The 24826-nt window shown below is 41.4% G+C and overlaps 1 protein-coding gene across 2 annotated transcripts in view; it reads left to right on the top strand.

The window, feature by feature from the left end:
- Positions 1–24594, top strand: part of R3HDM1 (R3H domain containing 1) — an 80032-nt gene extending 55438 nt beyond the window's left edge. For both annotated transcript variants that reach the window (XM_058809961.1, XM_058809962.1), the window contains 12 exons: positions 1194–1348; positions 5994–6242; positions 6556–6676; positions 11296–11450; positions 12003–12151; positions 14578–14681; positions 15276–15443; positions 18326–18489; positions 19292–19442; positions 20705–20784; positions 21539–21623; positions 23111–24594. In XM_058809961.1, the coding sequence (XP_058665944.1) occupies positions 1194–1348; positions 5994–6242; positions 6556–6676; positions 11296–11450; positions 12003–12151; positions 14578–14681; positions 15276–15443; positions 18326–18489; positions 19292–19442; positions 20705–20784; positions 21539–21623; positions 23111–23451 (1922 nt within the window). In that variant the 3' untranslated portion in view covers positions 23452–24594. The remainder of the gene's footprint in view (positions 1–1193; positions 1349–5993; positions 6243–6555; positions 6677–11295; positions 11451–12002; positions 12152–14577; positions 14682–15275; positions 15444–18325; positions 18490–19291; positions 19443–20704; positions 20785–21538; positions 21624–23110) is intronic.
- Positions 24595–24826: the final 232 nt, after the last annotated feature.

Here is a 24826-nt window from a genome sequence, read left to right on the forward strand (position 1 = left end):
GTTCCTAGCCAGCCACTACAAGAAATAAGTGAAGCTCTGGTGATTAGCAGGAAAGAGTAGAAGGAAATAAGAAAATTGGAGTCCCTCTTGATGTGAACATTCCCAGTTCTGGAGTGTTGAAGAGAAATCTCCTAAGCTCAATTTAGTATCACCTGATGAGTTGTAGTCCAGCTGCTGTAGCTTATTTTAGCAAGTCTGTTCATGCTCCCTCTGCCATGAATTCCTCAGTCCTTTTTTCAGTAACTGTTCCACTCTTTATGTTGGGCAGTTGCATTTAATATGATGGCACCAAGAAGTCTGGAGGAGCATTAGTCTGCTTTGACAGGGTGCAAAGGCTTTAGGCTCAGTTAAAACCTTTTAAGAAAGGATAACACCATCTTTAAATGAGGAGAGAAAAATTTACATCAGTGTTGTGCCCTTTAAGCATCAGAATAAGGCAATGCAGGACACGTGTCACTAAGCAGGTAGGCACAGGTCCTTGCCAGCCAGGCTGTTGTTCCTTAGATTTGGTTTGGTTTTTTCCAGCCCAGGCACAGAAAGAAGTCACTGGGCTTTTTTCTAATTTATGCAGTTTATTTTTCAATTATTTTTCATTGGCCTATTGCTGTAATATTGAGGTTGCAAATTATTAAATAGGAGAATAATTCTGTGTTATTTATTTTGAAAGCTAAAAGCCAATTAATCTAAGAATAGGAGAGGAGAATCCTTTATCAGTAATCTCATTAGCAGTCATGGGAATACCAGGGCAGCTATTGCTTTATATAGTTTTCAAAAAATATTTGCCTTTAAGCTCTCCTGTGTTCTGACTGGTTTTCAAATTTATTAAAGGAGGTAAATTTTTAAGATATCCTTAAAACAGTATTTTAGTAGAGTTTTCCTTTATTGCTCCTGTCATATTCAATCTACTTGGTTAGAAATCAAGTTTCAAGATGAGTAGCATATAAGAAATGTTTATCTGTGTTCACTACGTAAAGACTGGGGTATCTTTGTTTAGCTTCAATGTTTTGGGTTTTAGCTGCATGTAGTCATTGCTGTTATGGTTGTGGGCATTTGGCATGAACCTGTCATATAAACCAGTTTGACTTCCCTCATTTTTCAGTGTTGTTGTTGCATTGATTTTGCCTGGTGTAAGTAGTTTGTGCTGTCGCAGCTGAGGTGGTGCAGCTGCCGTGTTTGCTGTGTTCCCCGGGCAGGTCAGCCGTTCCTCAATCCCGATGGCACGCCGGTGGTGTACAACCCTCCCCTGCCTCAGCAGCCTGTTCGGAGCCAAGTGCCTGGAGCTGCTCCTCAGCCAGCCCTGCCCAGCCCCAGCCAGCACCAGCCCGGAGCCAACGCCGTCCTCTCACAGGTGCACTTGTCAAACACGTGCTCAGGGACCCCGGAGCTCCCACTCAGGGCTGGGAACAGGGTGGGGGTTGTTTGTTCTTCTGCACTGGGCGGGGAGAACAGTCACACACACAAGGGGAACTGGGCCTTTTCCCTCCCAGTCTTCACAAATATCAGCTCTGATCATGCCTGAGCATGGTAGGCAGCCTCTTCTTCAAAATACTGATATGAAAATAATCTGTAACCAAGAACAAGAGATTCTGCCTTCATCCCTAATTGCACTGTGGAGCTACCCAGGCATTAAAAGCAATATAGTTGGCAGCTGGGAAGAGTTAATCCAACTGGAACCTTGGGCTTCTTGTCTCAGGGTTAGTTTCTCAGCCAGATAAATTCCTGGGCTGTACAGCACAAGCAGGAGTCATGGCACAGTAGGAGTAGCTCAGGACTGGTACAGCATGAACTTCTCACGAGTAACACTACAGCAAATTCTGCTCACAAAACCACACACACAAGTACAAAATGTATTTTATCCTTGTCTTGTACATGAGTTTAGTAAAATAGGCCAGATTAAAGACTGCCCCAGCCCTAGAAGGAGAAGAAAAGCAAAATGCTTGGGCAGGAGAAGGGAGGGTTCTCCCTCTCCACAGCAGCTATTTCAGGCACCAAGGTACTGGCTGTAGTCTCCTGTGGTATTTTCAGATGGTTCTTAAATTTTATTGAAAAGTTATTTATAGAACTTCATCTAAGCCTTTTACCTTTGTTTGTTTGTTTTCCCTGTTTAAACCTGTTCAGATAGCTGGGTATGCCACAGTAGAGCTGGTCTGTTTTGAAAAAGTTCTCCTGTGAACTAGAAAGAGTACAAATAAGTGTGTATGTCATATTTGCTATTTTCTTCACAAATTCTTTATGAATTCTCTGATTATCTTCTCAATGGATGCTGGAATTAAACCTGCCTGAAATATTATGAGCAATGATAAATATCTAGAGAAAATACTTTAGTGCTGTTGAATAAATGAAAGTAGTAGGTTTGAATCCGTGGTTAGGAGTAAATTCATTCTGCCTTTAGATGCTTTGAAAGAGCTCGTGTTTAAAATGCTTGTGGAGTTTTTAGTCTCTCTGAAGGAAACAGTAAATGTTAAATAGAAGCAATTTGCTGAGATAGCTAATGTAGTGTATAACAAATAAAGCAATGGATGTCTTATGGGAGACTAAGATATTCAGAGTTATTTCTGTTTTCATTCTTTGCAGTCTTAGGCTTAAGAAAAAAGAGGTATCCATTCTGTTTCTGAGAGTGGAGCGAGTTGCTCTTCTGGAGCACAGTTGCTTTTCTCTGTTACAAAAGACTTGTTTTCACTTCTCTCACTCTGTTGTTAACCTTGTTCCTAACCCTGTTATTCCTGCAGCCTCTGCGGGCTCTGCAGCCTTCCTCCCAGCCTGTCCAGTACTCTGCAGTGTCGTACCCACCCCCGCTCCTGCCAGCCTCCTCTGCACAGCAATACTCTGTGGTATTACACCTTCTTTCTCTGCTCCTTGCACAGGCTCCTCTGGTGGCTGCTGCCCTTTGCTTGGCTGCTGCAGTGCTGTGTGGTACAGGGCAGTGACTGGCTCTCAGTGACACAGCACTTGAGTGCCTGAGATGGGAATGTTTCACATTCAGCAGGAATACCTGCAATTTATGCTATTTAGATATATCCCTATATTTTGAGATACATTATTTCCCTTTCCCTTTGTAAAGAAAGCTTTTCAGTGCTGTTTCATTAGCCAGTCAGTACCTTTTTATGTCTCTGGATTAACCTCTTTCCTTTGCTTCCTATTGTTTCCTTGTCTGCTCACTCTTCTGCTAAACCTTAATACATTCCGAGGGATCAGCTGCTCTGATTTTTTCTGGTTACCTTTTTGTAGCTTCTCTGGTAGAATTTTCAACAGTCCCACTTCTCTAGTATCTATTGTTTAATAAGTAGAAGCTGAAATGAAATATCTTAGTCTATCAAAAACCAGGGAAAAAAAAGTCACACAAAGTGAAACTGAAACTTAGTAAAGGAGAGTTGTTATCCAAGGGAGAATCTGAACCAGATTAGATTGAGCTAGGGAGATGTGAACAGGTCAAAGTCTGCTCTGATACTCTGCTGAGTGCATGTTTGTGTTGGGTTTATGTGGCAAGGTTTTGGAGCAGGGAGCTGCAGGAACCCACGTTAGACAGCCCATTTCAGGCAGCTCCAGGGCTGACCCTGCACGGCCCAAGCTGAGTCAGTCATTCACACTGGTGGCACCTCTGAGTGAGCTTGGAAAAGGGTGTGAGGGACAGGAGGGAGAAACAGCTCCACAGATACAGAGGCCAGAGGGAGGAAAGCAAGGAGGTGCTCCAGGTGCTGGAGCAGAGCCTGCAGTGTGGGAGGAGACTTGTGAAGCAGATCCTCCCCTTGAAGCCCATGGAGGACCATGGTGGAGTAGATCTCCACCCTGCAGCCATTGGAGCATCCCATGGATACTCTGAAGGAAGCTGGAGCCTTCAGGATCAGGTTTTCTGGTAGGACCCACACTAGGGCTCTGCATTCCTGAAGGACTTCAGCCTTTGGGAAGAGCCCACATTGAAGAGGTTTGTGAAGGATGGTATCCTGTGGGTGGGACCCCATGCTGGAGCAGAAGAGTAAGGAGGAAGAAACAGTAGATACATGATTGGGAACCAATCACAAGCCCCATTCTCCATCCCTTCTGATACTTGGAGGAGGAGGAGGTAGAAGATTTGGGAGTGAAGTTGAGTCTGGGAAGAAGCAGTGGGGTTGAGGGAAGCTGGTTTTAGTTTTGTTTTTACTTCTCACTATCCTACTCTGCTATTAATTGGCATAAATAAATTAATCTTCCTGTGGTGGTCATTGATGAATGATTTTCCTGTCCTTTTCTTGACCCATAAGCCTTTCATCATATTTTCTCCCCCCACATTGCTAAGGATGAGAGGAAGGGTGGAGTGACTTGGGGGACACTTAGGAGCCAGCCAAGGTTAACTCATTACAGTGTTGTACAGCAGCTAATTTTCAACATTAATCAGAAGTGTCTTACAATAAATACAGTTTAAGCTGAATTCAAAAGGGATGTTGATTCTGAAGTTAAATGAGAGTTTGAATGAGTGCTAAAGCAGAGAAGGAAACTCCTTCCTGTTTGTAGTAATTACAAAGCATTTGCCATTCAGGAAATGGGTTCCAATACTAAGTGCCCTGGCAATTTCAAAAATTTATTCCTGCTGATGGTAACTTATGTAACATAATGAAAAAGATTGATGGTCTTGGATTGTATTCCAAGTGTGACACCTCTGTAGTTGGCACCAGGAGAGTGCTTTCTCCATTTATTGGGAATGCCATGTTCCAGGGCTGAATCCTGCTTGTACCATACCTGTCACTGAAGGACAAAGTGACCAGGTCAGACTTTACTTACACTGGTAGTGTAACAGAAATCAGTGTGGTGTGGCTTGGGTTTATCCTTCAGACATATTGAAAGCTAAGATAAACTCATATCTCCTCTTCAAACTCAGGATTTGGAAAAGCAGAATGTAAAATCCAATGTAGAAAAGCATTATAGTTGCATTTAATAGGCACCATTAAGGAATGAAATACCAACGTCAGATTACTACCTAATGAAAATAAGGCTTTTTAAGATGTACTAAGTGCATAAGAAAGTTATACTATATTAAGTTTTAGGTGCAAATTCATGTTTCCGACAGTAATTAATAATACCTTTAGCCTGGAAACTAAAAAACCAAAACATCATAAATTGTGAATGTATCTAATCAGTAAAAGATGGAGCTTGCACTTATTTCTCTTGATTAATTCCTATCTTCTTAGGATGATCTAAGACCAGATGGTCCTGAAATAGTTTTAATGTACCTGCATGTTTGGAGAGTCCACTTTCAAAGTATGAACCAAATCTTCCTGTTTAGCAAAAAACAAGCAATGCTAGTTAGTGATCACTTCTAATTTTCAGGATGTTGCTAATTTGATGTTGAATTGCTTGCTAAGAAAAGGAGCTTGGGGTTACAGTAACAGAAGTTTCCGATTCCACAGTGCAGTGCAGAGTGCAATCAGTGGCATCCTTTCAGATGTTAATAAAACACAGATAGAGGATAGCCACTGGAACACATTTCTCTCTGTTGTTACTGGATTTCAGAGGAAAAGATAATTGATCTCTGCATGTAGGATAATAACTAAGTTAGAGGAATGTACCTTTTAACTCAGGATTAGAACCTCATTATGTTCAACTCTTAAACGCAAAATTTTACTTCAGCAATCCTAATGCATCCTGCTATTTTAACTGAGGTTAGATGTTTTCACTCGAGCTTTGGAGTCCAGTCAGAAAATGTTAGTGACACAAATTCTGAACTTTCTTTTTGACAAATGAATTCTCACAATAAGTAGATGAAGGCAGATGTAATCCAAAAGGCAGAATATTTGCAGTGAAAAGAGTGAAGTCCGAACATGGATTTCTCTCCTGCTGTCAGCCCTGAGGATAATTTGCTACTGTTCCATCTTCGCTGTTGTTCTTTGGCTGCTGTTGCTACTGCCCAGCAACGTGAGACGCGCTGTCCGAAACTTACTGAAGTACTTGGCTATTTAATTTCTTTTCCCTCGAACGTGCATTTGCAAATGTATTTTTCCCTGTTTTCCCCCCGGCTGCAGCCAGACAACCTGGGATCGCAGTTCAGCCACCTGAGCCTGGCGCGGCAGGCGCCGGCCGAGGGCGCGGAGCCGGGCCCGGCGCTGTTCCAGCCCGGCGTGGTGCTGCAGCCCCCGCAGCAGCCGGGCTTCATCCTGGCCGCTCCCGCAGCACCGCCCGCCGCGCCCGCCCCGCCCTACTCGGGCCCCGCGCACGCCGTGGGCCAGCCCGTGCTCCCGCAGCAGGGATTCGTGCAGCAGCCCGTGCCACAGGTACCGCCTCCCGACGGCTGGGGGGAACTGCAGCTCTGCTCTCGCGCTGGGCTTGGGCTCCTTTCTGGGAACGTGTTTTGTAACGAATGACTTCAGTTTACTTTCCTCAAGTAAACTGTCGACAAGGAAAGTAGAGAAATTGGCTGCTAAAGAGGGAATTTATGTAGTATAAGGGATTTTTGAATCGCTGAATTATTTAACATCCACTGCACCTTTTAATAAACTTTGCATCTTTGTTTTATGGATTTTGCATTTAGATGTCTGCCTTCTCTAAAGCTGCCTGCAGGCAGTGACCTCTGACTGTTCCTTGCAGATGCCACCCTGTTACTGCACCCCCAGCCAGTACCCGCACTCCAGCCAGCAGTACCGCCCTGTGTCTGTCCATTACAGCACCCAGCAGAGCCAGGCCCTGCCCCAGCCTGGCCAGCAGACAGGTTTGTTCAACTCTTTCAGCATTTCTTTAGAGCATTGGGGTGGTTTCTCTCCAACTTTTTCATTTTAAAACTTACTTTGCTGTAAAATTTCAAATAAAATACGGGATGCAATGTAAAATACAAAGTGTAGCTAACCTAAGGTGGAGAAATTTCAAGCACTTGTGCATGAAACTTGGGATTCAAGTCATTCCTTTGACTGGCTCATGCTGTAACTTTAATTATAGGGTTTTTTAAATGTAAAAGTTAATAATTTCAAAAAATTGTGACTTAATAACTAATAACTTGATTAACTTGTGAAGTAAGATAAATTAGTACCTTTAAATGATGTGACATTAAAGAGATGTCCCTTAACTGAAAGTTCTGAGCTAAAGATCCCAATCTTAGATGCTGTGGCATGAAAAGAGTGCTGTGCAGAAGATATTGGTGATACTGTTTTACCCTTTGCCCTGTCATTAAAGTATCATGTATTGGATGGAATATATAATGTGGTTACCTATTTTAGTAAAGACTTTTCAACTGCTTACCCTTCTATGACCATTAGCAAGTTTCATTTCATTTCCATCTCCTTCCTTTCTTCTTGTCTTTCTTTTCCTTACAGATTTTAACTGTAGGCTACCATTATTCTCGCAATCTGTTATAACTTCCTCAATAAGATTTGTATTCCTGAAACAAATTTACTTCTCAGTAATATCTTGACTCATGGTCAAAACATTCAGAAGTAACTAGTGATGTTTGGAGGTAGAGACCCTTAAAGACCAGGCTTTTATACCAGTTCTCAGTTGAATCCATAACATCCTTCTGGGTTTCCCTCAGGAGGGTCTTTTTAATTCCTTCCCCTGCCCCTCTATGTGCTGCTCTACAGAGACAGGATGGGAGATCAACTTTTACAAATATTAACTGTATTTATTTGTGTCCTATGAAGCAGCATGTAAGAGGGATAGCTCCTCTTCTGCACTTCTTCTAGGAAGTGCTCCAATAGTAGCAACACTTGATGGAGTTATTCAGGGTTCAGTTCACAAAGATTTTTTTCAAAGGAAAACAAATTGCTTGGTTTTGCAACTTGTGTTATCCATGTGTCAGAGATGTGTTACCCAACTGTATTACACAACCTGCTTTCCTTACTCAGTTTTTTAATTACTTAATAGCAAAAAGTCTGAGGCTCAAGGGGGATTACTTCCCACTGTGGGGACACCCTGTGTGAGCAGCACACAAACTCCCCAAATCAAGCTCATGTACATTTGTACCCAAACAAACCAGTCTGAATTGGAAAGCATGGGGTGATAAGGTGCAAAGGGATGAACTGATTGCTATTGGGTAAGTTCCTTTCTTGTATATTTTTAGCTCTTTATATTTTAACTGAATTTCACAGGCTGTGGGTGAAAAGTATCAGCAGATAAACTCCCTCTCTGTCCTGGAAGAAATAAAATAAGCAAGCTGTGCAGACAGCTGCTTTACTGCTTTGATCATGTGCCCTGTACCTGCACTCTGACATCAGGGGATCCTCTTTAGGTACTATGGGGATGGTCCAGCCAATAATTCTATTCAGTGTTGGGTTATTTGGTGTTTACCAGCACTAATGGGAGAAAGAAGGATCTTACCAGAAACTGCATAATTAGTGTTTAACTGAAAATCTCCAAACTGCTCTCCAGCTATTGCTGGTTCTCATTTAATACTTCATAGGCAAATTTGAATCAGCATTTTGGAAACTGATGGTTCCATGTCTTGTTATGTGTTCTGGAAATACCTCATAAGATGGTGTATTTGAAAATTCTCTCCCTTGTATTTTAAACCATTGATATTTGTATTCACTTGACACAAAGCTACACCTGAAGTGGTTGGTGCTTATTGGCAGTGTGTGGTTTTGAGCCAAAGGCAGCACGTTACTTGGCTCATACAGCAAAGTGGCTGGGCAAAAATGAGAGTTACAAATCTTGCATTACACAAAAGCCATGGGGGTTGTTCATCTCAGGAAGTGGTTACTAACTATGAAATAACTTTGCAAACACAAATTCAGATAAAAGATGGCAGCTTCTGAGAGCATGGCAACTGCAGCCACTTCTGGTCTAATGTTGAGGAGTGGCCTGACTTTATTGATGAGCTGTTGGATTCGGGGCCGTAACACTGTCTGAGAGGTTTACATTTCTCACAGTGAACCGGTCTCTTTTTCAGCTGCTTCCTGGCTTCCTTTTTAAAGGGGTTTCAGGTGAAATATTTTGGGGGGGTTTACTTTTAATAAAAATACTTTCGTTGTCAAAAGATGTTGGGAGAAGAAAACTCTCCTTAAGAAAAAAAGCATTTCCAATTGCCATGTTAATGTGAGCCCAGTTACCACGAGACCTAACTGCAGGTTGTTTAAAAATCCAGTCTGAACTACAGTTCCTGTAGGAACATCAGCTGCAGTTCAACTGGCTTCTGCTTCACAAGCCAGGGATAAAACTACTCCACTTGTAACAGTAGCTGTAGCTGTAATAGTCAAACCCAAGCTCATCAACTCCCAGCTCATTAACTGAGTGCTTGTACTTGCTTTTCTGTTCTTCAATACACACTGTTTCTCACTCCTAATGCATTATTCAAAAAATGTATTTCCATATTCTGTGAGTTAACTTTTCTTATCTTAACTGTGATTTCTTTTGAATTATGTAAATATTAAGAAACCTGCTCCTATTTTTACCTCCAGTTTCAGAGTATTTCTGTGTAATGGGGCAATGTACTGTGGCAGGTGTGGGGTCTATGCTGAGTGCTGCATTTCTGTCAGCCCACTCTATGCAGAGGTGAAACTGCAGCTAAAAATAGAGCATTCTTTGGAACGCTCTGGGGAACCTTCGTGGCAGCCAATTTGTATTGTTCCAGTTCCCTCTGCTTGCAGAATTGATTGGATCTGTCTCTGCAAGTGCCAGAAAAGGCTGCAGAGCTACTCACAGTCCATTGCAATTTCTGGGACATGAGGAGCTCAGACTGCAGGTGCACTGTCACAGCACAACTTCCCATTCTGCTGCTTTTTAGGGGCCATAGACCACTTTATAACAAAGTATGTTAAAGCATTTTGTATATTACAGACATGAAGGGCATTTTGTGCACAGTTCAAACTTAAGTTATTAAGAATTCTAAGTACTAATCCTACTTCAAGCATGTATTGTTCTGAAGTTTTGTCTAGTCCTCTGAAAATATTTATAGTGTTGTGTGTTTCTAATGAATAGCTGTCTTGGTTTTAACAAACTGAATCTTCTTCCCTTTAATTTTCTGAAGCAATATTTGATAATATTAACAGTCTTTGTTTGGTGTTCATTGTTGCAATTTCTATGGAGAGCCTGCTGAGGCTGTTAGTGCACAATGTTCATTGTACTGTATGGGCAAAATCAATGAACATCCGAGGGTGCTGCTCACAAAAAGGTGTTTTATGTTAACTGGATTACTTTCAGAATAGACCGAGCCTTTTTTAGCACAGTTTAAAGAAAACCCAGGGGAGTTTTTGCAGCTAAATTTGCTCTATTATAGTTCCTTGCCAAGGTAGGGAGCATGGGGAATGTCAAGGTCAGTGGGCTGTGAATGTGTCCAACTCAAACCCAGACTCTTCTTGCCGTCAGTGCATCTTGACAAGCCCAGTTTTGTTATTCTGGAGGGATAACTGGCTTTGTCTCAGAAACACTGACTGTGTTGGGGTTTTGCTGATGTGGTAAGTAGTGCACACCTGGATGATGGAACATGAGAGAAAAAGAACTTGTGTTCTGCATGTGTTTGGGTCATGGTAGCAGTTACCTGTGAAATGCTTCTTAAAAAAAGAGGAAAGGGGAGGTTAGGTTGGACTTCAGAAATGCACAAATTTCCTGTTTGCCATTCATGCTTGGGGTGTTTTGGTTTGGGTGTTGGGGTGGGGTAGAGTGGGTTTTTTTGGGCAATTTTTGAAAGACAGGAGAGTTTAAACAATAATAAATTGTTTTAGAGACACAGCATAGAGGGGTGAATATGAAAATCTTTTGTTGTGTCCCTAAGATAACTTTGAATATAAAACATCTTCCACTATGTACCAACATGGCTTGAACTTGGAAGATTTTTCTCAGTCCCCAGTTGGTTTTAGTATTACAGATTTCAGAAGAAATTGCCCCTTTGGAAAGGATTTGCACACAGGCCTTATGCAAATTTTTCTGAAGTCTGATTTAGTTTTGAATTGCAGTCAAGATGCTCTGACCCCTGGGGTACCTGAGGTGCAAGCTGAATTTTGCATATGTAGAATTTTCAAACTGAAGTACCTGGAATGGCCTTGTTGACAATAGCAGACAATGAATTGGGTTTGATCCTGTCTAGCATGCTTTGTTCAAGTGCTTCCAGCTTTCACCTGTCCAATCAAGGTGTTAATGCATGTAAGCCAGAGTGTAAATGATAGTGCATGCATGTGGGAGCAGCATTGCAAACAGTATGGATAATATTTCATGCTGAATCCAAATGAGTAAATCTGTTAATTTTAATGTTGGCTTCTTTTTATATGCATGATAAGTTCAACTGTTGTGAAGCTGCCAGATTAAACAAACCATTGGAAAATGCTACACGTGTATTTTTGAATAGGCAACTATGCTTAAAATGTGTTCATTATTTCAAAGTAAGATTTAAATGTATAATTTCAGGTTACCAGATTTTGCCCAACCAGCAGCAAAACTACCAGGGTTTAGTTGGAGTTCAGCAGTCTCAGAATCAAAATCTAGTCAGTGGCCAACATAACAACATTGGGAATCAGATTCAAGGTGTGATTGTTCCATATCCCTCAGTGCCATCTTATCAGGTGAGTAATGTATTCATAACTTTCCAATGACTTCTGTGGCTTTGAGTGTTGGGGTTTTCTTTAAGTTCTTTGCTTTATGGTAGAAATGGTAGAAAGCTGCAAGCAGGTGCCAAAGGTGACTGTGGGGACAGAAGCTAAAGATACAAACCCATAATGAAGTGAGAAGAAACAAGAACTTGTCACAAGTGCCCAAGTTCTAGTGCTGTTGAAAGCCAAGTGCTGTGTCAGTTGCAGTTCAGAGGGTGGGGAAGAAAAGCTTGGAAGGTTTCCTTCCCACCACTCCAGTTTCTATTGTAGAGAAAATAGCTTGTTAATTCATGGAGTCCTTTGGAGGCAGCATTTCCATTTAGGAGGAAAAAGATTTAAAGTTTTTTTTTTTTTTTAAATATGGCGTTGTTATTTTAGCTACTGTTACCACTCTTATTCTGGTTTTAGAGAATTTCAGATCTTTCAGTTTCTGGGGTTATTTTTAAATTCTTATATCCACTGGATGATGGTCAGGAGGCAGAAGCATTGTCACAGGAGAAAACCTCACTGTGTGGCCCATTGCAGGTTTCGGTGCCTCAAGGTTCCCAAGCAGTGCCCCAGCAGACATATCAGCAGCCTGTGATAATTCCCAGCCAGTCCAGCCAAGGACTGCCCACCACAGGAATGCCAGTGTACTACAGTGTCATTCCATCAGGCCAACAGAACAATCTAAGGTAAGCTTAACTTCTCAGCAGCTGGGTTCAGTGGCTTTGTAAGAACTGACAGGATCTGGTTTTAGTACTGCAGATATTAAAACCATTGTTTTAAAAGCAGATTTACATTCTATTTATTTTTTGCTCTTTTGCAATTAAGTGAAACAAGCAGTAGTGCTTTAACTGTGACATACTTGTTGGACTGGAAAACTTTGTCTCCATAGCACTTTCAGCAATACTTTACTGCAGTTCCACCTCTTAAATTTCCTGCATTCCATTTCTTACCCATGAGACACCAGTGTGCTCAGCAGTTCAGTCTTTCTGCAATAATATTTAAGATGACTATCCATATTCACTGGTTTTGACAAAGATACTACATGAATAATGTGCAGAGGAAAAATAATTTGAATCCCAGAAAAAGACTAACTTATTTTTTGGAACTTTGCATGGAAAAGGTTTAGCTTACTTTGTATTGTAGATGAGGCATGCTGGCACCAAGCTGGATATGAAACAAGTGTGGAAACTTGACTTTTGTTTGATAAATAACCTTTTTCCTTTCTTTTCCTTTTCCCTTTTCCTTTTCCCTTTTCCTTTTCCCTTTTCCTTTCCCCTTTCCTTTCCCCTTTCCTTTCCCCTTTCCTTTCCCCTTTCCTTTCCCCTTTCCTTTCCCCTTTCCTTTCCCCTTTCCTTTCCCCTTTCCTTTCCCCTTTCCTTTCCCCTTTCCTTTCCCCTTTCCTTTCCCCTTTCCTTTCCCCTTTCCTTTCCCCTTTCCTTTCCCCTTTCCTTTCCCCTTTCCTTTCCCCTTTCCTTTCCCCTTTCCTTTCCCCTTTCCTTTCCCCTTTCCTTTCCCCTTTCCTTTCCCCTTTCCTTTCCCCTTTCCTTTCCCCTTTCCTTTCCCCTTTCCTTTCCCCTTTCCTTTCCCCTTTCCTTTCCCCTTTCCTTTCTTTTTACCAACCTTGGTAGCAGCAAATTGGTCTGCATGTGCAGCCCTCCCTGAGTATACATCTGTGTCTATTTGAGAACAGATAGGAAGTACCTAGGAGAATTCATTAGGATTCAGCTTCTTACACATTTTTCTTTCTTGAGTTTTTTTGAACTTACAAATGTGCAGCATTTAAAAATACCTGGGAGCTTTTAAACAAGCAGCAACAGTTTGAAGCTTGTTCATCCTTTTGAGAGGGCAGAGCTCAGTTGTATTTGTGCCATCGCCGCATGGTTTCGTCTGCTTAAATCAGGATTCCTGTTCTTTGTATCTGAAGGGTTTTTAATCCTTTTCTGTTTTATATTTGAGATTCAGTGAAGTCACAGGTAGGCATAATTGCAGACTTTTCTTGAATTAAGTTTGGTTGCTTGATCTTTTGTGTAATTTAGAATGTCCCTCTCATTTATTAGGAATTCAGAACAAACTAGCAACCAATGACAGCATTTGCTTTCATCAGAATAGTTGTGCTGCAGCACTTGAACAAGGAGAGCAGAGTGCTGTTCTGCAGGAGCTGTGTCAAGCCTTCAGGTCACTGCTGAAAACTAGAATCAGTAGGCAGAGCAGAAGCTGTGTGAAAGCATCTGTGTTTTCTCTTGGTTTTGTCTGCTTTAATGGAAGGGAATCTGTAAATTAAAATTATATAAGGGACCTATGGGACAAAGTATGGAACAAACTTTCTACAACATAGGTAAAAATAGTAGGTCCAAGAGGATTAAACCTACTTTTTTTCCCCCACAATTTAAAGGAATTGTTTTATTCTCAGAATGGTTATCTGTTAGTACAGGATTCTACAGGCACTGTTCTGACTATGGTCCTCCAACCTGATGTTCTGGCTGAGCATCAGTGGTAAATAGAATCTAACTATATCTGTTACCTGGTTTTCCCCTGATTATCCTGAAAACTACCTGGCATAAATAAACTTTGCAAGTTATCCTTTTCCTACATTTTGCAAGCAGCTGAATGGTTGTTTATCCCCTGGAGTCCTGTTCAATCTCCTGTCTGGGCTGTGTCAGTGGGCCCTGGGGCAGAGCTGTCTTTGCTGTGCTGCCCCAGCTGCCCAGGGCTGAGGGACTGCACCCCAAATCCTCATGGCAGGGGCTGTGGGGATCTCATAACTGAGATCTAATTCTGCTGCAGTGAGCAAGACAACAAATTGTCTTTTTGTTGTTATTATGCTGCATGTCTTTATGCTGATCTAGAGCTGTGGACACAAAAATAGAAATCAAAATAGGTGAATTAATGCAGTTTCTCAGTGTAGGCAGGGCACATGTTTTTGCTGAGGAAGAGGTGGGAAGCTTCAGTCTATTGAAGAATGAATGAATTGAGGGTAGGTGGGAATATTCCTGATTTAAAATGAACAAAAGCTCAGTGATTTGCAGTACATGTACACAGCAAATGCAGGAGTCGTGATTAAATGAGTGCAGCATAAATGCCTGTTAGTCATGTTCTTTTTTTGTTATTACAGTTCATCTGTAGGATATTTGCAGCCTCCTGGATCAGAGCAGATACAGTTTCCTAGAACATCATCACCATGCAACTCACAGCAGCTTCAAGGACAGCAGTGTGCAGGTTGGGAGAACAAAGCTTTTATTGATAAGCTTAAAAAATGTCTGGCTATTATTATACTGGGTGATTGGATATTTGCTATTAAGGGTTTGATTTAGAATTGCTATATTCTATATCTTCTTTTGTTCCATTTTTGAATTTATTTTCCATTTTTAACCCTGAGGCTGATTAATTTGAAATCTCAAATTTTTAATCTTTGAAATACCTCAAGTTACTTTCTTAAAATCCAATACCATACATCGCAATACCTTGCATGTCTATGGGAGAGTTCAGACAGACATGGGAACCACACATTGGCAGCAGAATCACTTCCATCCTTTTCTCAATAGCCAGATGGGTCTGAAAACCTTGGGATTTGGGTCTCTGTTTGACAGAAGGAGTGAGGTACATTTTGGAAGCAGCACACTTGGCTCTTCTACTCAAGAACCATTCTAGATTTCAGTTAACAGAGTAGGAGCAGTGATTTTCTTGAGGGGAGTTTGAAAACTGAGCATTGTGGGGTAGCTTTTTGACCTGCTGGAAAGCTGAAAGAATTTCAAAGCTGTGTGGGGTGTGTTGTTTTTATGGCAGCCTTATTCACTGCTTTTACTTTCATAGTTTATAGCAACCATTCAAGTCAGAAGCCATCACCTCCTACATTATTGCCACCTTCATCCAAGTCAAAGCCACAGCAGGCTGCTTCCATTGTGCACTACAGCATAGTGTCTCCACCCTCATCATGTAAAAGTTCACCCCCTGGTCTTTCCATCATGCAGCCAAAAAAAGGTATCTTTTCTTGGGATTTTCATCTAAGCCATTCTGTCTAGAACGTGCTGTAAATTTGCAGATTGGTTTCATGGCTAACTGCTAGAACAACTGCAACTTCAGTGCCATCTCTGATTTTTTTTTTTTTTAATTCTTCATCTGTATTGCTATTATTGTACCTTTTAAAATGATGAATGGGATTTTAAGTGAAACAGTGGCTCATGGGGGCAGCCTGGAGCCACCCTCACTCAGCAGGTAAATGTTACTCAGCAGAAGCATTGAAGTCAGGTTCAGAAGGTTTTGATGTACAAAATACTTGGGTCATTTTTAGAAGGTGTGTAAACAGAAGCCTCAATGTGTTTGAAAGCAGTGCTGACATTGATCTTATCAATCCATGAAACCTTTATAAATGTTAATGTCCAGACACTTAAAACTCTGAAGGTCCAGCCATAAAATTGATGATTGACTGGTCAGGAAAATAAGAGCACTAGGGTTAGCCAGCAAACAAGGGATTACAGAGCAATCCTGTGACCACAGTGGCACAGTCTTTATTTACTATTAGGGAATTTGATGCAAAAAGGGATAATCTGAAATTCTGCTATCTCAGTATTTTGCAAGCAAGCACTAGATGAAACAACCTTAGATCAATGACCTACATTCTGCTACAGGTGTGGTGTTTTTACAAACATTTATCTTTAAAGTGCTTTTTGAACCTGTTTATTAGTAAATAGATAACATGCAGTTAAGTGGCAAGAGAGCTGGATCAGCAGTTCATGGGCAGGTTTGGTTTGGGTTCCATTTTGCTTCAAGTTTGTTTGGCTTTAATTCTGGAAGGTTGTCATTGCTGAATGTCTAAAGGGAGCCTTGCACTGGTTTGTTTTTCTGCCCTCCTATCCTGGAGTGCTGGTTTTGTGCAGTTTGGATGGCCTGGTTCAGACCTGTAAACTGGGAGTTCAGAAAGTTTCATGAAGGAGGAAGCCGTCTATGGGAGAGCAAATTCTGGGGAATAAATCAAAACTTGTGCTTTTCAGCAAGTGAGGACATTGAGGTGCTGAATGAAGGCCCCTGAGGTGGGGCCAATGGGCAGGTGCACAGACAAGCAGCAGAGTTGTGTTGCAGGGGACCAGGCTGCAAAGCTGGGGAGGCTTTGAAGGATTTCTGGGTTTCCCTTCTCATGGGATTGGACAGGTCACAAAGTGTCTGCAAACTGACTGTGTCACACTTCATTGTGCCAGGATGCTTGGTTAGGAAAAGAATTCCATTTATTTTCACTTCCTGAAATGCTGGGGAATTAGAACCAAAAGAAAAAACATGATTTTCTGAATACATCAAGTTTTCTTTTGCAGTTTAAATTGCATTTTAGATTGACACTCTTTTAGAGATGGTGGTGTAGATGTTTCTGGAAGACAAACATATTTTTGTTGGGTGTTCCATTCTTACAGAACAGAGATAAGTCAGAAAGAGTATGCTAGAGTGTTGCAGAGTGAAATACTATATATAAACCAGTAAGCTGTAAATGATTATAATCTATAAAATATATAAATATATGCATACAATATTAAAATGAAACCAGTTTTTGTGTCCTAGAGGTAGTGTGTGTAGAGGTGTTTGGCATATCTCAGGTTTACATATAGGGACTATATATAGGCTTTACCAGTGGAAAAGTGTTGTGTTGTATATTATTCTGATTATGTAGCAGTCATAAACAGAGTTTATTCTGTTGTGCAACAAAACAGAAATATTCACAATGTGGCTCTTGCAGGGACTCCTTAATTTGTATCCTCTGCTAAAGCTGGCCAGATACCTGATGGTTCAATTGCAATCTGTAACACCTGGGTAAAACTTGTTGCTATTAGAAAGAAAATATAGATGTGAAAACATTGTTAATTCAGTTAGCCATGTAATAAATATTTCCAAATACAATTTACAAAAGAATGCATAACATTAAAACTAACATTAGTTTTAATGTTTTGCATTCCTTATTCTACCTAGCTTGGTTTGGTTTTTGAAGAAGTCTCTTTCTTTTTGTGGAGCCCAGGGGTAGTGAAAACAATAGCCCATTACAAAAAAAACACCAGATGAATGCATTTTATCATCTGTACCTTGATGCTATGACGTGGCAGTAAATTTAAAAGACTGCAGAATCCTGCTTTCTGGATGATTAAATAATGTTTAAAGTGTTTTAATCTTGGTTTCTGAGAAATGTTGTAAAGCAGAGAAGGAAATTGCAAACAACCATTTACAAATAGAAAGGGCATTTATATAAATTACTTGGGGCAGAGGGGGGAGATGGTTTGTCTCTTGGGCAGCCTCTCCTCACAGCTCCTGGTGTGAAACTGCAGCAGTGCTGGATGTTGAGGTGGAGTTTCTGTGGCTGCCACAGGACCCGGGTGGGACAGGGTGTGGGGATCAGTTTGCAGTATCTGCCCAGAAAAGCATTCCAGGGAGAACCTGTGAGGGTAAGCCTGCCTAGACTAAAGGTTGATCCCAGGTCTTTCTGATATATGCCATTGTATCAGGGAAAACATTTTGAGTCTGCATTGCTGTATGTCACGTAAAACTATTTTCACTCAATATCACATTGTGCAATACAGTGCTCTGACAGAAACTGCAGTGAATGTTGAATACTGTCAGCTACTAATAAATAGAGCGATTTCTTTCAAAAATATTCTCAGCAATGCGTTTCAGTGGCTCCACTATCTCATTTCTGGGAAGCCCTCTCTCAGTTAGCTATTGCAGGTGTAGGTGAAAGTGGCAATGTAATTATTGTTCAGACGATACTGCTCCAGTTTCTCGAACGAGCAGCTCCTTTAGGGCACGTTCCGTGTGTCATTGCCCCTTTCCGGAGCGGGCAGCGCTGACGGTGCCGTGTTTCTCTCCCTCGCTCGCTCGCTGTGTGGCAGCCGCGCCGCCCGCCGGGGGGGTGCTGATGATGCAGCTCAGCGTGCCCGGCGGCGCCGCCCCGCGGAACCCGTCCCCGCCGCAGAGGAGAGCGGGCAAGTTCTACTGTGAGCCCCCCCGCGGGCACAAGGGCACGGACATCGGCACTTTAGACGGGGCTGCGCAGGTACGGGCTGATGCGTGAGTGAAATGTGCATCACTTCTGGCTTTTTCAAAAGTTCTTTCTGGGGAATGTGAAAAATACCTATTTTATGATTGGCTTTTCACAAGTATTAAAATTAATATCGTATGTGTTGTAGTAGAAAGTAATGCTGTATTAATTCTCTTAAGTACTGTGTTAAATATAGTTTTGGGTTATAAAAAAATGTTAAAATAGGAACTATGCTATGTAGGGTACTTTTTTTAAAGAAAGGACTTGCAGTGACATAGCAGCCACAGGACACCTGAATCTTTCAGAGAAAAAGAATTTATTGCTCCATTATCAGAAGAAATTAACTTCTTCCTGCCTCGAAGGCGCTCTCAGGATTCAGAGGAAGAAGTTGACAATGACCAGACAGAATCCTGTATTTAAATGGAATTTATGCATCACGTATGAGATGTATGAATATGCCACAGGCTGTTGCTTTTAAGGGTTAATCCTTTGTTAACGTGGGTCCTTTTTCAGGCTTGTGCTGCCCAGAAAAAGGTACCCGGACATCCATAACTCTTTGTCTCTATTGTCTCATATTGTCCTAATTCAAATTGTCCAAATTATTATTACTCTAATTGTATTACTATTTTTATAACCATTTTATTACTATAAACTTTCAAAATTTTAAAAACAAGTGATTGGCTTTTTTCACAGGGAATAAAAATCTTGCTCTGGTTACTACAGCTATTTTAACTTTTTGTAAATTTTGAAGGCTGTGGGTGCTGTTCAGCTTGTTCCAGTAGTACTTTTTGAACCACTAAGGTGTTGTTTATTCCAGCTGCAGCATAGTCCTCAACTGGGCAGCCCTGGCACCTCACCAGCCCAATCACCAGCACCAGCCCAGCTGTCAAACATGAAGAACGTCCGTCCCACACTGACACCTCTTTCTATCGTGTCCCAGTTTTCTAGACCTTTTGTTCCTGGACAAGGTATATTTTTAGTTAACTAAAATGTGTGTGATTCCTACTTGAAAATTTCTATTTGTTTTAAAATACAAGTTAAATGAGGATTTTCTGATGAGTTGCGACTCACTTTTTAGTAGTATTGCTGTTGAAGCAGAATCACCAAAATTATTCACTCAAACATCATTTAAAATTTCATCTTATCTCTCTGCACTGGTACTGTCCCTCATATCTTCAAAGGCTTTTCATCTCCTCATTAATGTGTTTCTCTAGCACATGGCTTTCTCATATTGTGACATTTCCCATTTCAGCATTGAAAATATTTATAAAATGTTTGCTAGAATTTAGCTTCAAGTCCTAACCATAAATCATGAGTTAATACTGCACTGAATTGCACCACTGCCTAAGCATGTATTTTTCATTCCTCTGTAGAACAACAAGCATGATGGGATGGAGCCTTTAGCCAGGACTGTACCTCAGTTAGTATTTCAGATAGGACCCACCCAAGGACACAAAAAATTCCTTGTAGAGGAATTTCAATCTTCTGCTGCCATGTCAACAGAAAACAGGGAGTTTTCACTGAGTTGGGATAGTTGATAATACAATGATATAAATCCTTTTTGTCAGTGAGCAAAAGTATCCTGCTAAAATTCCCAAACTCAAAATTAACAGGTCTGTTTTACAGAAAGATTTACTTTAAAGCAAAACTTACAGAAAATTCTGTATGTCTCTCTTACTGATAAAGCAAACTTTATTTTCTTGTCTTTGTCTCATTTGTTGCATGATCTTTGTCATTGCTTTGTGTTCTGGTGTTGTATCAATCCCAGGTGGGCTGTTTGAAGCACACCTTTTAAGCTCCCTTCATCTGCTGGGATTACTGAAAACTTCTGTGCATTGTCTTTGTGCATCCTTGCAACAAATAGGAACCTGAAGATGGACCTGCCTCTAATCAGGGCTGTAACCATGAAATGACCAAATTAGCATGCTGAGAGGAGCTTTAGACCTATTAAAGTAATTTTGAAATGAAAGGACTTATCTAAGACTGTAGTGAAGAAAAACTTTGAGTGTAATCCCTAAATAGCAGCAAGTTTGTACCTTTTCACCTTGGGATCAGGAGGTGGTGATACTGAGGGAGTCAGGGCAGCTCTGAGTTTGTCAGCCCAGGCAGACTCTCAGCTTTGTGCACAGCAGTTCTGCTTTCTCTTCTGTGTAACATTCTCAGTGTGACAGGGACTTGGAGGAAGCTTTCCTGTACCAGAAAAACCCTTCTAATTACCTTTCTCTTCAAGGAGATGCCAGATACCCATTGCTTGGCCAACCCCTGCAATACAATCCATCTTTGTTACGTGGACAAGTAACAAGCCAACAGGTATTAACAGAGAACAATCTCATAAACAATGAAAAAAAAAACCAATTTAGGACTACCATTACAAGCACCTAGAGCAGGGGAATGTGTTATTGCACTTGGAGAGTAATTAAGTGGAAGGTGCTTGCTTTGCAATAAGTTTTATTCCATGTCAATACTCCCCATTGTTTTGTTTGTTGTATTAAAAAGTGAAAAACGTTTGTCTGAATTATGGCTTTTGGTTTTAAGCAATTCACTAGCTAATTCAAAAATCTAAAGGGGACCCTTTGCTAAAACTATTTTCTTTTATTCAGTAACCATTTCTAAAAAGAAAAGTGGTAATTTTTAAACAAAGAGTGGGTTTGTTCCTTTTAAGAAAAACAAACCCAAAATATTGGTGTTAGCAAAGCTGAAAAGTCTTTGCCTCTATTTAATTTCTGGGACACACACACCCCCTGTCTCTACCTTGCTCAGTTCTACCCAATGGCAGCTGGAGGATGTGATGGCTGGGGCAGGGGGATGTTCTTCCAAGATGATTTAAGGTGATTTTTTCCCCCCATCATCGCCTCCCTTTCCTCTGTAGTGAAGGATTGAACGTGCCTGACTGTAGATTATCAAACTCAGTAACTGAAATTGGATGTGAAGGTCCTCTCTGTCCCATGGTAGTGCAGGTTATTTTCCAGACCTTGCTCTGCACTGCTTGTCACTGAGCTGACATGAAAGTTCAAGGTACTGGTGGATTGTCATTGACGTACCCTCTTTATGTCAATCTTCCCAGTGTCAGCCTGGAAACAGACATGGCAACAGGGGAAAGAAACCAGCAAAGAAGGCTGCTTCAGCAGATCTTGGTGCAGGAGAACCAGGTATGGAACGGCTGACTGACACAGTCCTCCAGAAAAATGAATTATGGTGATGGGCTGGGAATGCACAAGAAAAGCTCAGGTGAGAAGGGCCAGAGCCAAGAGAAATCAGACAGAAATGGACATGGCAGACACTGGAAACATAAGGATGGGGAGGAAAACATGGAGAGAGGGGAAAAATGAAGTTAAATGGGAAAAGTGTAGTTTTGAAGGCTGGAGAAAAGACCAGAGAAGTTCAGGATTGGAGAGTACTAAAAGAAAGAGCACGTATGTCAGTTTACTGGGCCTAAGGTCTGTGATATTGTTACATTAAATATTAAATATACACACCCCTGCTTCCTTTTACTGGCCTAACGAGCGAAATCAAACAAAAACCACAAATAACTTTGTGCTCTTTGCTTTGTTTTGGTTTTAGTTTTTCCCATTTTAGTATATTTAAGCACATGGATATTGGAAACATTTTAAGAGATCTATAGATTAGCTCGTTGGAATTGGTAAAGAGGTCATCTTTTATGACAAAAATAAAATCTGATGGCATCTATCTTAATACCTTTACTGAGAATTTTCGCTACCTGCTGTCAACTCTTCACAGAAAGTTACAGAAAAATCAGTTTTTCTAACAATTTAATGGAAAGGATTTTTTTGAGGTAAGACAGACTAGTTCTTTGGCATGGTGATGTGTGAAGTGTTACCAGGCAAGGCCAGTGAGATGCTATAGTGAGTTCTGAAACCTGCTGCAAAATGAGTTGTTGATGATTTTATTTCCCCCTCTTTGTTTTGAGGACCCTCTTTGTATTCCCAGCTTTTATTTGCACACTTGTACAAGTAAGCAGATTGTAGTTACAAGCACTGCTAAGTGTGAGACCAAAGGCTCTCTAGAATGTCAGGAAGGCAAATGCTGTGGGTTTGGTATCACCAAGTGGAGATACAAGTATGAAATAAGTAATTTTTTGTTGCAGTGTGGTGTCATAGCCTGTCTCAGTTATCCCGGTTCTTTCCCCAGGTGTGCCAATCACCTCTCCCTTCCCCCTCCCTTGCCCCTGCTGAGTGCTGTCTGTCAATCTTGGCATTCCAGAAAGGTTTCGTGTGATTGGCAGAGTTTAAAAGATGCCTCTCAGCCCTGGGGACATTGGACCATCCAGGTGTCTTTGTCCCCTGAGACTCGCCCCTCCTTGCCTGGTTGGTGGGATCCCTACCCCTTCCCTCCCCCTCTCCCCGGGGTTAAAAGACACAGCAACCACGGGGTTCCTGTTGCTGCATTCAGAGGGATGTAGGCCAGAATACTCTGGATCAAAACCCTCCAGCAGAACTGGCTCCTTTCCTTCACCTCACCTTGAAGCCTCTCCACCAGAGGCAAACCTGAGCTCCTGCATGCCTGGACTCGTCCCAAGCGCCCAGCTGCAATATCCAGCTAGCCAAAATTTTTCATTTAGGATGCTGTACCAATAAGTGCAATAACAGATTTAGATTCACCGTTTTTCTTGTTTCAGTTGTGGGCAAAGTTCTAGAAATTACCGAGCTGCCCGAAGGCATCACTCGCATGGAAGCAGAGAAGCTCTTTGGGGAACTGTTGAAGGTGGGTGCCAAGATCCGGTGGCTGAGGGACTCGCAGTGCCAGCAGCAGCAGCAGCAGCGGCGGCTCTGCGGGGACGGCGGCGGGGGCGCCGGGGACTTGGCCTCCAGCTACACGGTGCTGGCCGCCTTCCCCAGCACGGCGGCGGCGCAGAGCGCGCTCAAGAGACAGAGCGGCGGCGCGGGCGGCAAGTTCCGCCTGAGGAGCAGCAGGAGGCACCACGAGCTGCACGGCCTCGAGAGGGCCAGCTCGCAGTAGCGGCGCCGCCGCGTTCCCCCCTCCATCGGTTCGGCGTCGTGGGCTTTCCGTTCTCTCCAGAGAGACTCCTGGGATGTTTTGTCACGTGACGTTTGCCATTGAAGAATAAATAACCCGGTGAATCCAGCAAGATGAAGAAAAAAATTTACAGAGTTGCTCCCAGACGATAGCAAGGAATCATCTTTGCGACAGGCGGCTTTCTGCGAGGAACGCTGCTGAAATGCCCCCTACTTTTATAGTAGTTTTGTTTTATATTTTTGAAATCTTGTATCAGATCCAAAGTTCTATTGTACAGCAGATGTTCATAAAAATCCATATGCAGATTTGTATTTTATAATCCCTTTTCACAGCCAGCACGCAGCAGTCCATTCCAAGGCAGGAACCTGAGGATTGGTGGAGGGGAAAAGAGAACCATTCTCAAGGAATTATATTCATTTTCTAGCAAACTATCCAACATCTTCAAGTTAACCTGTTCTTTGCCCCTTGTGTGTTTTTTCTTCTTTTCTTTCTTTTTTCCTCTTTTTTTTCTTTTTCTTCTTTTTCTGTTTTTCTTTAAGAAAAAAAAGAATATCATTTTAGTAACTAACTCCTTAGGTGGTCATTGTCTTTTGCAATATATTCAAACAATGTCAAAAGAAATTACAAGTTTGTACCCTTGAAGAATTTGCTTCTGATCCAGCAAGTTTAATAATTACTAGAAGGGGATTACGAATAGGTTACAAAGAATGTTCACTGAATCACATTTTAATATTTCTTTTTAACAAAAGTGTGAAGAAACTTTATGTATCTTCATACAAGTGACAAAATGTTTGCACTTTAATTGTGTTCCCACCAGTATGGGTCTCTTTCTCTTCCTTTTCACGCTAAGATAATTGTGTTTGGTAAGTGCTGGAAACCTTTTTAATAGTTTAAGTTTTCATCATTTGCAGATGCTCACTGGACATTAAAGATTCATTGCACATAAATGAAACAAAACTTTTTTCAACTTGTGTAATTTGCAAGTCTGTACAATGTGTGCTGATGCAAGCCTTTTTCAGTTCAAAAGAATAAATGTTTACAAACACAAACTTTTTCAGTGCACTTGTTTAAGCTTCTAGGAGTCTTCTGAAACCTGGATGAGCTCATATTAATGGCTGGAATCCTTTCAAATGTGAGGAAAGATCTTAAACCTTAAAAAAACACCTGCTGTTCCTCCTCTGGCATTTATGTTATCCAGCCTTTCATAATATTTAAATGTTTCTCTATATAAGTAAAAAAGAGAAAATAGTCAGATGCTGTAAGGGACTGCTCCTGATTTTTTATTTTTACCTCAGGAACTGATTTGCTCTGTAGACAGGCAACTACTTGGTCGCTTCCTAAGGCTATCACTTTGTGC

Source organism: Ammospiza caudacuta, chromosome 8 (genome assembly GCF_027887145.1).
Source record: "Ammospiza caudacuta isolate bAmmCau1 chromosome 8, bAmmCau1.pri, whole genome shotgun sequence".
In the NCBI taxonomy this organism is placed as follows: Eukaryota; Metazoa; Chordata; class Aves; order Passeriformes; family Passerellidae; genus Ammospiza; species Ammospiza caudacuta.